This window comes from Etheostoma spectabile, chromosome 6, assembly GCF_008692095.1.
Source record: "Etheostoma spectabile isolate EspeVRDwgs_2016 chromosome 6, UIUC_Espe_1.0, whole genome shotgun sequence".
NCBI classification, from domain to species: Eukaryota; Metazoa; Chordata; class Actinopteri; order Perciformes; family Percidae; genus Etheostoma; species Etheostoma spectabile.
Window position 1 is genome coordinate 8,675,340 of NC_045738.1, and position 13,143 is coordinate 8,688,482.

The window sequence follows — 13,143 nt, forward strand, 5'->3', positions numbered from 1 at the left end:
CACACCTGCATTGAAAACAGTGAGATGCAGGAGTCAACGGAGCTCCCTGCTGGCTTCCTCTCCTGCTGACAAATTTCCTGGATTAGACTGAATTGAATGGCACCTGAGTCCTCCTGGGCCTAACACACACACACACACACGCACACACAACACACACACACACACACACACACAAACGCGCACACACTCACACACACACACACACACACACACACACATAAACAGATACATGAACCCAAACATTTTTGATGATTCGCTATTTAGATTTTCACTGTCAGCTTTGTTCTTCCCCCTTAAGTCTGCGACTCTGGGAGTCCCCTGGAAGTGGACAGACAGACACACACAAACACACGTACACGCACGTACACGCACGTGCACACACACACACACACACACACACTCACTCACTCACTCACACACACACACACACACACACACACACACACACACACACACACACACACGTACAGCACCAAGGGAAATCCCCTATAGCTGGGGACTGTGTCTTTTACTGTGGCCCCTCGCATGGAGCATCCGCCGAGGGAAGAGTGTGTGGGGGGTTGGCCTAAATGTCAAAGGTAAAAGGAGCCGAAGAAGTGGAAACATGCAATAGACCCACTCACTGGCTGATCTTAGAGTAGAGGAGGGGGAACCCCAATTCTCTCTCTCTCTCTCTCTCTCTCTCTCTCTCTCTCTCTCTCTCTCTCTCCCAAACACAACACAGACAAAAACATCACACTTTCTTTCCACAGGTTTGATGTTGTTTATACATGCAACCAACAGTGAAGAGCTAAATAGAAATTACAAAAAAAACTATGCACATATGTCAAATTAATTCAAATACAATCACTCACCTCTTATCTGAAACTATTTATAATCAGATCTATGTTATTTAGTCATGTTGGGACTGGGATCTGAATAGGAATTTCTGATATATTGCCACTGCTTGATATATTACAATGTTCATATTATTTTGATAGTCTACTTGTCCTGAGTAATTGTGACTCATTTGGAAAGGTCACACATTTTAATGTCACCACACATAGTGACCCAACAGTCATTTATATAACTACCTTTTACCAACGATTATGACCCCACAGCAGAGCTCTAGCTAGGATTTGGGGAATTTTGGGGTCGTGAACTCCAGATGGGGTTTTAACCTCAGTAAAACCCCACCCACTCAAGAATTGTTTGTCTAAATTTAAATGACATGTTCCTGTTTTAATTATTATCATCTCTCTTCAATATGATCAAAATGTTGTTGTTGTTATGGAGAACAGTAAAACATTTTTTTTTTTACATGCGTATATTTAGTCCGTTTTCATATTATTATTATTATTATTATTAAGTGAGTGTGTGTGCAATATTAAACCCCAAATTACAAAATTTACATACATACATATGGATTGGAATAAAATGCATTTATATAGCAGCAAAAACTCCCTGAGTTTTCACATCTCTTTATTCTTTCTTTTGTATGCTGCACTTTACTGGTACAAAACAACACGATCAAATAATACGAGAAATAAACACTAAGATTGTTTGAAAAATGTCACAATAACCTGTCGTTAGGGACACTATCACAGTATCACGGCGATGAGGAACACATCATGTGATTTGGCTGCTGGTTGACGTCGGAAACTTTTCGTGGACGCACTGGGAAGAGAGTTGTTTACAAACAACAAGAGTATCAGAATAAAACCGAAAGCGTTGCTGAAAATTAGCAAATGTGGCGAATCGTTAATTTTTTCAACAGTATGGAGCCTCATAACAGTCATTAGTGAATATTAATCATATCCTCGAGTGACATTTACAGTGGTAAGTGTCGGATGTCCTTTTAAGTTTCGTTTACCTGACTGATTCCGCCACAGTAGCCTGGTGTTTCAAAATTGTCTGGCTAAATCAGTAAGTTAGCTAATATCTAATCAGAGTTATTTAATAGCACATGAAGCTGCTAGCTTCAGTAGTTAGTTAATTGATACGTGCTAGTCCGTTCATTTAGCTATTTTAGCTAACTTGCCAACTGCTGCCCAACTGTGTCTGTAAGCATGATCGGTTTCCACTCAGGCGTTAAAAAGACATAAAGATATGTAGCTAGCTAACTAGCTAGCAAGTTCTCTCCCCATCAAAGACACTCACTGACTATACAGTAGGTGTGTCATGAACACTATTAACACATACATGGTACAGTCAGTGTTATGTAAGGCTGCAACAAAATTTTATATACAGTATGTATATATATATATATATATATATATATATATATATATATAACTATTATTTTCAATATTGATCAATCTGTCAATTATTTTTTAATTGACTGATTCATTGTTATTCACAATAGCTTTTCTTGCCCAACAATAAACAGTCCAAAACCCCATAGATATTTAATTTAAAATGATATGACAGTGAAAAGCAGCCCATTTGAGAAGCTGGAAACAGAGAATGATGGGATGCATTTGTGCTTGATAAATTACTTCATAAATGACTTAAAGGTGAATTTTGGTTGATTTCAACATGTAGCTCTGTTTGTTTGTTTTTAATTTGTAGTGCTGTCAGTAGAGAGACAAATGAAAAAAATCGGTGCTGCCTACACCGAGTTATCCTCCTGCTAGAGTTAGCACCCAAGAGGCTAAAACAGGCCTCTAAACATGGTAAAAATGTCATTACAAGTGTCTAGCCATGTGCAGTTATTCCTTCCACGTGAACACAGTGAATGTGACTGCTGTAGAGGTGACAGAAAGGCATAAAAGTTGTGACAATCAACTGGTGTGGACTTCACCGGAAAACAGGAAAGAAACAAAGGTATGTGCACTGGTTGAATTAACACAACTTTTATGCCTTTCTGTCACATCTACTGCAGTCAAATTTGCTGTGTTCACATGGAAAGAAATAACTGCACATGGCTAGGCACTTGTGATGACATTTTGAGCATGTTTAGAGGCTAAAAACACGTTTAAAACTTGCCCGGTTTAAGCCTGTTGCGTGCAAAATCTAGCAGGAGGATAACACGGTGTCGGCAGCACCGATTGTTTCCTTTTTTCTCTCTACTGACAGCACTCCAAATTTAAAAAAACAGAGTTACATGTTGAAATCGACCGAAATTCTCCCTTTAACGTTCAATAGATTAATATATTAAGTTGTTGTCAACTAATTGATTGATTAAGTAATTGTTTCTGTACTGATGTTATACTGTCAGTATATCTTGCGAGTAATACTTTAGTTGAAATTCTCTCTGAAAGGATTTTGGCAAGACATTTTTTATTAGACTTATAGAGCTGCCAAATTTATATGCGTGGGCAGACTTGCATGTGTCACAGAGTTTATTCATTTGATTTATGTATTTTTTTTAATTCATACTCTGCTGGTATTTACAGTGTGTGTGGAGGCAGTGATATAAAGCTGAGCAGGTGCAGTGCATAAGTTACAAAGAGGTGTTGGTTGTGGGCAGTGAGCAGGACACATGGCAGAGGAAGGCAACAAGCTGACACTTAGGCGCCTGGAGGCACCAATCCACAAGTTCATTAAAGTGGCTCTACCCACGGACCTGGAGAGGCTACAGAAACACCACAATAACATACTGAAGGTGAAGGATGAAATCTGGCTGGACACATGATCGCACCCTCACATCCACACATTTACCTTCGGTCCACAGATGGATAACAGATAGTTTTTGCTTTATTTTTGCAGTACCAACAAAGCCAGCAATGGGACCGGCTTCATCTGGAGCATATCAATGCGAGCAGAACGGTCCAGGTATAAGTTAAAACTTCCAAAAGCATAGTGTGTGTGTGTGTGTGTGTGTGTGTGTGTGTGGTGTGGTCTCTGTGTCTTGTCTTGTGTCTCTGTGTCTTCTTTGTGTCTGTGTGGTGTGGTGTGTGTGTGTGTGTGTGTGTGTGTGTGTGTGTGTGTGTGTGTGGTGTGTGTGGTGTGTGTGTGTGTGTGTGTGTGTGTTTGAGGAGCGTCTGTGTCTGTGTCTGTGTGCGTGGATGATAATGGGACTTACTCACTGCCTCTCAAAGTTCCTGAACAAGCATGACCCCACAACCGCATAGTATATTTATGTCCATATTGTCGGACACTTAGGTAGCTCAGTTCTGGAGAAACTTGACAATTTTTGATTTTTTACGATCAAGTTCCAGTTTGGAAACTGGAAAGTGAAAATCAGTGGCAGGTTGGCAAGTGGTGTCTTTATGAGTGAAGGAGGGAACTGTCCACTGTTTTGCATCCTTCTTGAACTGCTGTCTGACAATATTATAAATCAATATATAAATCAATAATAAGTCAATATTGATTTGTTTTTGATCAACAGAAAAACAGCAGCTTGACAAAAATGTTATGTGTTTATTCAACACAAGGTCCAACTCGGTCCAACTGACCTGCTGACCCCTTGCTATTACGTGAACAAAATTCCTTTCTAAAGTCCCGTGATGACAACTTGACCATCTCCATGACAACTGAGCCGAGTCACTCCATCTGTGGAGGAGGGCAAAGAGATGTGGTGAAAATAGTCTTGCATAGCCAGACCTATCTGAACAGATCTGCACCACAGATATATTCTGGGATAGAAGGAAAAAACACTCTGGGGTTGTTGACATTTTTATAAACCAATCACAGTTGTCTTGGGCAGCTGTAAGCTTCAGATGCAGCGATAGGGGCTCTTCAATGTAGTCTCCGGAAGGAACTTGTTTTGGTGGAACATTTGCACCCTGCAAAAGAAAACGCTACATACAATATTAAATGAAGATTTCTGTTCACACAATACAGTAATCTGAGCTTTTTTTCAATTAGCTGGATAAGTTACATGGTTAAAAGTAATTTTTACCAGTGTATTGCCGCATGTAATATTATTTCATCCTTAGCAATCCCTACTATCGAACCCTGTTAGATAGTAAAAGCCGTAAACATTTTCATGTAAATCTTTACAATAATTCACCAAAAGAACCAAGCAGACCTGCCTGCCTTGTAGCACAATTTAAAATTTCATCAAAACTTGGCCTTTTCACATACGCATAATATGTTGATTTGGTTTACAGTACAGTACAGTTTTGTTATTATTTGTTGGGTTGGGGGGGGGGGGGGGGTGTTCATGTTGTGAGCTGTATATTTTGTGTATTGTTTTACAAACAAAATAAAAACGGTTCATCAATAAAAAAATATGTTTATTATATTTGTTATATAGAATTTGCTTGCCCAGAAAAACCTTACACATATGAAATACATATAAAGACTGTACATTGTTGTTCAACATTGTTTATAGTTAAAAACTTTCTGTATAGAATTCACTCTTAAAAATCAGGGCAAGAAAGAACATGAAATGTGTGTGTGTGTGTGTGTGTGTGTGTGTGTGTGTGGTGTGTGTGTGTGGTGTGTGTGTGTGGTGGTGTGTGTGTGTGTGTGTGTGTGTGTGTGTGTGTGTGTGGTGTGTGTGTGTGTGTGTGTGTGTGTGTGTGTGTGTGAGTGTGAGAGTACTTGCGGTCTTGTTCACATGGTGGGTGTGAAACGTCTCAGAGGATGTTGTTGCCTGGAAGCCACCATGTCTCTGAAGGTGAAATAACTCCAAACAGGCACCAACCCATCCTCTCACCATTACCCTGCAAACTCCAGGGACACGCTCAGAGTGCTTTCCCGTGTCTTCGTGGTGGTTATCCAGAGTAGGGGTTGGTCTACTCAGTCAGTAGGGAGTTGGGTTGGGAACCGGAGGGTTGCTGGTTCAAGTCCCCATATGGACCAAAGTGTGGTGGTAGCTGGAGAGGTGCCAGTTCACCTCCTGGGCACTGCCAAGATGCTCTTGAGCAATGCACTGTACCACCAACTGCTCGGGGTGCCTTTCCAGGGGCAGACCTCTCACTCTGACATCTCTCCATTAGTGCATGTATAGGTACTGAGCGTGTGTGTGTAATTCAGACTTGTGTGTAATGTGTTTAATAACAACAGAGTGTAAATTGTAATTTCCCTTTGTGGGATTAATAAAGTATACATTATTATTATTATACATTATTAAAATGAGTGTGCTTATATTCCATAGCATAGAAAGATAGGCAGCTATGTTGGTAGGTAGGCAGATAGAGAGATAGCTAAATGGTCTGCTAATTTGTCCTTCTGAATATGTTTTTCAGTCTGTTTAGTCTGCCTATTTATATTCATTGCATCTGAGCTTTGTTGCTTCTCCCCGAGAGACAGACTGCAGTCTCTCCCCTTACTTGATATTTTACGTTTACTCCTACTAGCCGAGCGCCTAGAAAGCCCCCAGACTCACTCAACGCCATGAGACAGGGTTGCGCAGTCAATACCGTTTTATCATGAATATTTGGTATTGAGTATGTGTTTGCTTGGTCTGTCTGTGTGTATTAATTTTCAGGCTGGCAGGTGTCTGACCTGACTGTCTCTGTTTTAATCAGGATGTTACGTACACAAGGACGAGTGTATGCATGTATGTTTATTCATGTTGTGTAATTAGCAGAATGTGTTATCGGCAGTGCTTTGAACTCCTGACCCCAGGCTGGGCTGCGGCCTGTAGGGCTGATGGCAGGGATGTAATCCTCCTGTCACCCTCAGGGCACGGTGGGTCCCCGGCCTCATATCGGAACCTCATTAAGCCCACACCCCAACACACACGCGCACACACATTTTCCATCACTATAACAGTTTATTGGGATGCTGAACCTATCAGCAAATTGAACAAGAACTATTATTTTTCCTGAGGATTTAAAGTAGGTTAAGTGTCGAGTTTTTTATTATTATTAATAGTTTATGAGCTTTTTTTAAATTATTCTGTATACATTTTTTACTTGTTATCAGAGATATTTGGTTACATAAATTAACTTTATTGGAATGGCTTGTTATGTTGTGTCTTGTCTCATCTGTATCTTGTGTGTGCTGTGAAGGCTAGATTTAACCATGTTTGCTTGTCTTCATCCTTGCATTTCATTCATTATTTGTCTGTCCCCCTTCTCAATCTGCAGCAGTTGAGAGCCAACGTCAGAGAGATGGAGAAGCTGTGCGCACGGGTCCGTGCGGAAGACGCTGACGCGCTGGAAGCACTTGTCAAGCCAGTCAAAGACAGGGCGTCAGCCGCCGCACGAGACTTCCTGCTTTTACAGTCTAATCCTGTGCGTCAGCCTGCGCCACCACCTGCCGCTCAGCCGTCCAGCTGTGTGTCCAACAGTTGCCACGCTAATGATGATGTGTGCAAGGAGCCAGTGTCTGGCAGGCAAATTGAGCTCCACCTTCCAAAAATCCCTGCTGATCAGATTGCAGCTGAGTCCTGGGACAACCTGGAAGAGGTATGAGGGCCGGGCCCTAATATACAGTCTGGATATCTATTTTAGACTCATCTTAAATTCAAAGTAATTTATTTTTCAAAGTAAATCTTATCTTGTTTATTATTGATTTATTATTGTTATATAACCTTTGTGTTGATATATATGTGAGTTCAATGTGTACAGCATATTATTAGTTATCAAGAGAAGGTCTAAGTTAAAGTAAGCTTTACTTCTTCCTGTAACAATAAGAAATTAAAAAAGGACCAGAGCTTGAAATAGAATCATTAAAAATACTTTAGCTGTAGTAAACAACAAAACTATGCCCTGAAATGCTGACTAAAAATATCAACTCTGACATACAATAATATGTCAGAATTGATAAGCAATATTAATGATTCATAACTGTTTTTAACTTTTTGGTTTGGGTTTTGTTTGTAATTTCATAGTTTTCACTATCAATTTGGAGTCAGAGTCATTCTAACTAATAGCTGCCAATGCCAATTTTTCACCTCTTAAAAATAGGTAAAGAAAATGCATAAAATGAAGGGTTTCTTAAATAAACAGTTGAGGCGTTATGAAAGTTATCTGCAGAGGTAGTTTAGCCAAATGGCAAACAATAGATCTTTTTCACAGCAGACATTTTGACTTGTCATAGGAGGAAAACCCGTTGTGTTACTAATAACATCAACCATGGCTTTGTTATTTTCAAGTCTCCTAGTAAGGATGACAATGAGCCAGCATGAATTATACCAGGACCCTGAAACTAAAGCAGCTAATTGAATTCAGCCATCATTTATTTCATCATTTAAACCTGCGCTTTTCCTGCTGTGACATGTCAAAATGTTCTACATGAACAAAGACTAAGTTGAATAAAAATCAAAGCCCTAAACGGAAAGTACAAAAAAGTAGTTCCCATTCTTGGGCTGTACTAAACATTGCTATGGTTACATTATTCATCTTGCTATTGCAAGATCATCTTGAGCTTCCTGACAGCCTGGAGAATAAAACTGTTCGGAGCAACCGGGCCTGTTCCATCAGACTGGCGAACAGCTTCATTCCCCAGGCTGTCAGGAAGCTCAACACCAGTGTCCCTATTGCACCGTGGGTCAGAGAGAAACATATTCTCAATTGCTCTGTATGTCTGGCATATAATAAAGTTGACTTGACTTGTTCAGCTAACGCAGTTGCCCCCTCTTACCTGTTCCTACAGACGCCCTTTTTTCACACTGCTCTACGGTGCTACACACAATACACATAAATATGCACGGTCATTAGTTAATGTGATTCTCAATCCTAGTCACTGACAGTTCGGATGTTGTCTAGTTGAACATTTATGTGAAATAAACATCACAATGAAATAAATGTGGTAATTTTCTCTCTCTCTCTCTCAGGATCTGAAGGAACTGAGTGGTTTGGTGACGGAGTTCTCTCTGCTCGTCCATGTGAGTATGAACACTCAACTCGGCTGTGTACTTCCTGGCTGCTACATTCCCATTTCTCTATCTACCTGTGTGCACAGCCACCGAAAAACAATGTGACAGACACAGTTTGCCTATAGCGTTTTCCAGGAAGTGGGGCGTATTTGACCGTGTGTTCATGTGTTGCCTGGTAAAGGCTCCTCTGAGAGAAGCTAGCACAGATCGGCTCAGGACTACTGCTGGGCCCCCGCAGAGCCTTCACCAAGGCAGGAGGAGAGGTTGGGGAGTAGACGAGGGCGAGATGGAGGATGTGGGGGAGGACGACGGCGTGTTGTCCACAGGGGGAGAGGTGGGGAACAATGGATACATCGGAGCAGGTGGAGAACAGACGGCTTAGATTATCACTCTATCCTCAGGGATGGAGAGAGAGAAGCAGGGAGACAGAGTGGAAGAGAGATTAACAGTGAAAAAGACAGAGAGAGAGTGAAGATGTAGTTAGGGTAAAAAAAAAAAGACAGAGACATGGGGGGGGCAGAAAGAGCATAGACATGTTGTTTTGGTGTCTCAAGGGTGAAAGACACCGTCAGGGGAGTAATATTCCAGCTCTCAGCCACAGTGGAAATACTGAGTGCGAGTGTGTGGTTGTGTTTGTACATGCGTCATGTTAGTGGCTGTTCCGGTGTCTGTGTTCTTGTCTGTATGTTTTTTATTGTGTGTCTTCTCAGGCCACACGATCATAAGCCTATAATTTGATTGTACTGTATAAAACTGACAAATACAGTATTTAAATTATTGAATGATTAATCTAGTATTCCTTATATTATTAATGTACTCTGTAAAATGTAAACAAAGTCTGATATGTGGGTGTTACAATTGCTTATTCAGTTTGATTAGAGGCATGTAAAAAGTTTTCAGTTTATTTGATTTCATTTGCAATTACTATAATTTTAAGCAGAGGACAATGTATTGTAAAATAAAACGAAAAAATAAAGTATAATAAAAACATATAATTATAGTTTTTGTCCTACTAAATTTACTAAAATGGTGCACTGTTTTTTCCAAAACTGGAAGAGATGCATTCCCTCGTGCTTAAATCATATATTCAAAAGATCATTTTAGAACTAGCTTTCACCCTAGGTAATTGTAGAATTTGACAATTTTCTTCCCATATTGCTTAGCCCAATAAAACATAAAAACATATGACAAATAAAAATAACCATTTTAAATACATTCTTACCACAAGGTGCATTTAATTGAGCTGTCAATTAAATCACAATTTTTTTTGTAGGAGTTAAAATTTCTCTTTTTATGAGCTAACAATTACTGAATGGACATTGAAATGAGACTGTTTCATACGCTTTTATTTTAACAAAAATGGTTTCTAAATTTCCTAAAAAACTCTACCAAAACATACTTAAAATGTGTGACCATATCATAAGAAAACATTCAGGCTTATCATTTAGAGCTGCAAACATTAGTCGAGTATTTGATCGGTAAAAAAAATGAATCCGCAGCTGTTGTGATTGTCATTTTCTTTTCTTATTTAAATAGATTGTATTATTAAGTTTGGGCATTTAATGCCTTTGTTAGATGATAACCGGAAACCAAACTCAAACCGGGGACGTTCCTCATCTTTAAGCCACGAGGGGCTCTCCGCTTTAGTCAGGATGTTAAGGATTTGTTGCTTTTTTCAGTTTTATATAACGATAAATTGTATATTTTTCAGACTGTTGGCCAAATAAAACAAAACATGTGAAAACTTCACCTTGATCTATGGGAAATTATAACACACTTATTGAGAAAATAGCATGAATTGATGAAAAATAATTGTTTGTTGCTGCCCTATTTTTTATCTTGGTGAAACTGCTGCTTTGAAAGGAGAAAAAAACAGCACAGAAATTGAGAAAGAAGAAGATCTAAGAGGATGTGATCTGTGAGTGGTTAAACTGCCTATGTTCAGTCAGAACAGGAAGCTTTTACATGTGGAAAAGAAGTTGTAAAAAAATGGACAGAGCTGAATCTGTAAAGTAGCTTTTAGAGAGGGCCGAGGAATTCCACGGATGGAGAAGCGGTGTTGAGGAAAGGTGAGGAAAAAGAAAAGGAGGAGTAGAAGAAAAGTGCTCTGGTTGTTTTTTGGTTACTGTATCCATCCAGCCCTCACATGGAGAGAGACAGCTGCCACTCTGAATATTTCATGAAATCGACACAATACACAATATATACACACACACACACACACGCGCACACACACACACACACACACACACACCCCCACAGAGAGCTACATGTCTTATTGTCAAATGCATGCAGACACAAAAAAGCTTTCTCTCAATCTTACACCACAACACACTATGACCCCACCCCCATGAATTCTCCTTTGAATATCTTACAATCTCCACATCACTCATACACACCATTCCCATGTTAACTTGGACTTGAGCAGAATTTGGACAGAAAAAAAACTTAATATACACACAGGTGTTGCTCTTTCACGGGTTGTGTTAATGGTGTGTGTGTGTGTGTTGTGTGTTGTGTGTGTGGTGTGTGTGTGTGTGTTGTGTGTGTGTGTGGTGTGTGGTGTGTGTGGTGTGTGTGTGGTGTGTGTGTGTGTGTGTGTGTGTGTGTGTGTGTGTGTGTGTGTCTAACCCCTGTGCATTAGTCCCAGCAAGAGAATATTGACAGCTAGAGGACACCATCAACAGGCCGCTGTCAATGTGGAGGAGGGGACCAAGAGCTGGGGAAGGTGAGGTTGTGTGTTGTGTTGTGTGTGTGTGTGGTGTGTGTTGTGTCTGTGTGTGTCTGTGTGTTTGTGTGTCTGTGTGTCTAGTGTTTGGGAGATGGGAAGATCGATGGCACTTTACCTCCCAGCCATTCCACAGCGTTTGTCCCTATTGATCTGTTCGAATACGGAGGAAAGCTGCAATTAAGGAAATAGAGAGAGGAGAGGGATAAAGAGGAGGGGAGGAAGAGTGATAGAGAGGCAGGAAGAGAGGGGTGACAAGAGAGAGTCTATGTGTTTGTGTGTGTGTAGCATTAAGGAGAGGTTTGAATGACTGTTTAATAGTTTTTCAGGAGCAGCATTCATTATCAATTCCTCCATTATCAATTCAATACTGTACACTCTTACACACTGAGTGTAACTTAGAACAACTTGGTGCCTTTCACACATATTAAGCACTTGAAATGTTGAACTTTTTGTCTGTAATACTTAGAATGAAGGACCTGTTATTGTTAATCTACAAGACACAGACACCACACACACACACACACACACACACATTCTTTGTGAAATTTTCTAACTTTACATTAGTATTTTATTTGGGATTAAAGGAAAGAAATGCTCGTTTGTCAAATGAAGAAGTCTATTTTGATCTGTGTTTGCTCAAACTTTTAGGAACATAAGGGAGGTGTAAAGTAATTTCACTGTAATTATAGACTCTCATTGACAGTAATGACACAGCCGTGATTACTGTGTACTGAGAAAAACCTGTAATGTTAACACTGGACAGGTCTTTAGTGGTGTTCTAAACATTGAAAAATGACATTTGTTGTCATTACTCTGGATAATCTGCACAAAGTAAACCATTTCCCTATGGACAATTTCTTTGTCAGAAAGTAGTTCCAATGTGAACAAAACTCTTCACGGCTTGGTCTGTAAATAATCCAAAGTAACACACTGTCTGGAAAGACATAATATTATAATACAAACATCATGTTATAAAAGTTATTGTCAATCCTTATAATATTTTTACCGTCTGAAGCTTGTGTCCATTAGCATGTGTATGCGTGGAGGAAAAAAATAATTTTGATTTAATGGTCATTCCATTCAACTCCATTGTTTTGGGATGACAGCAGTATTTGCAGACTGATATATCAAAACCTAGGCAAATAAAACACAAACTGCATGGCTAGATATCGGTAAAGGCAAGTGTGAAATGAAAGTGTAACAACAATTTGAACTTTAGAGAGAGATGTCAGATGTTAATGTGTTTGAAAGCTTGTAATCTGTCATCAGGTCAAACAGCGCACGCACACACACACACACACACACACACACACACATTCCCTTCATCCTCTACAACCTGTGCCCAGAGTCCTTTTAACTCAGCTCAGATGAAAATTAAAATTCCCTTAACTGCCACGGGGTGGGGGACAGGCAATGGTAGCTTTTGAACTAGATTAATTTAATGGTAAAGTGTTAATCAAGTGTGTGTGCATGTGCGTGTGCGTCATTAATTTTCATCAGCAAAGACCACCTTCCACTCTGATGATAACAGCTGTAATAGTACATAGGCCACATCTCTCTGATTTCTCCTAAATGGAGATAATGAAAACTCTTTGATGCAGCTATGGAAGCGTTGATTTACATTTACACATGCAGGCTTGTTTGTGTGTGTGTTTTTCCCCCCTTCCTCCTCTCGGTGGGTTCATGTGTGATCATGAAAGAATAGACACGTCCA

General features: G+C 39.8%; 1 protein-coding gene across 2 annotated transcripts; it reads left to right on the plus strand.

Annotated features, from left to right (window-relative positions):
* The first annotated feature begins 1,596 nt into the window (after window positions 1-1,596).
* stx17 (syntaxin 17) lies at window positions 1,597-10,771 on the plus strand. 2 transcript variants are annotated; one of them, XM_032519393.1, is made up of 6 exons: window positions 1,597-1,818; window positions 3,452-3,586; window positions 3,691-3,756; window positions 6,966-7,286; window positions 8,657-8,707; window positions 8,880-10,175. In XM_032519393.1, exons 2-6 carry the CDS (start codon window positions 3,464-3,466, stop codon window positions 9,078-9,080), a joined length of 762 nt encoding a protein of 253 aa, XP_032375284.1. In that variant the 5' UTR covers window positions 1,597-1,818; window positions 3,452-3,463; the 3' UTR covers window positions 9,081-10,175. The 2 variants fall into 2 exon arrangements, with proteins under 2 accessions (XP_032375284.1, XP_032375283.1); XM_032519392.1 differs by having other exon boundaries at window positions 1,601-1,818; window positions 3,378-3,586; window positions 8,880-10,771.
* The last annotated feature ends 2,372 nt before the right edge of the window (window positions 10,772-13,143 follow it).

What these genes read in the sequence shown, in the direction of transcription:
- stx17 (XM_032519393.1), top strand. Translation starts at nt 3,464, where the DNA reads ATGGCAGAGGAAGGCAACAAGCTGACACTTAGGCGCCTGGAGGCACCA. An exon ending in ATGCGAGCAGAACGGTCCAG is followed by an intron (nt 3,757 to 6,965) that starts GTATAAGTTAAA and finishes CTCAATCTGCAG; the next exon opens with CAGTTGAGAGCCAACGTCAG. An exon ending in AGTTCTCTCTGCTCGTCCAT is followed by an intron (nt 8,708 to 8,879) that starts GTGAGTATGAAC and finishes TGCCTGGTAAAG; the next exon opens with GCTCCTCTGAGAGAAGCTAG.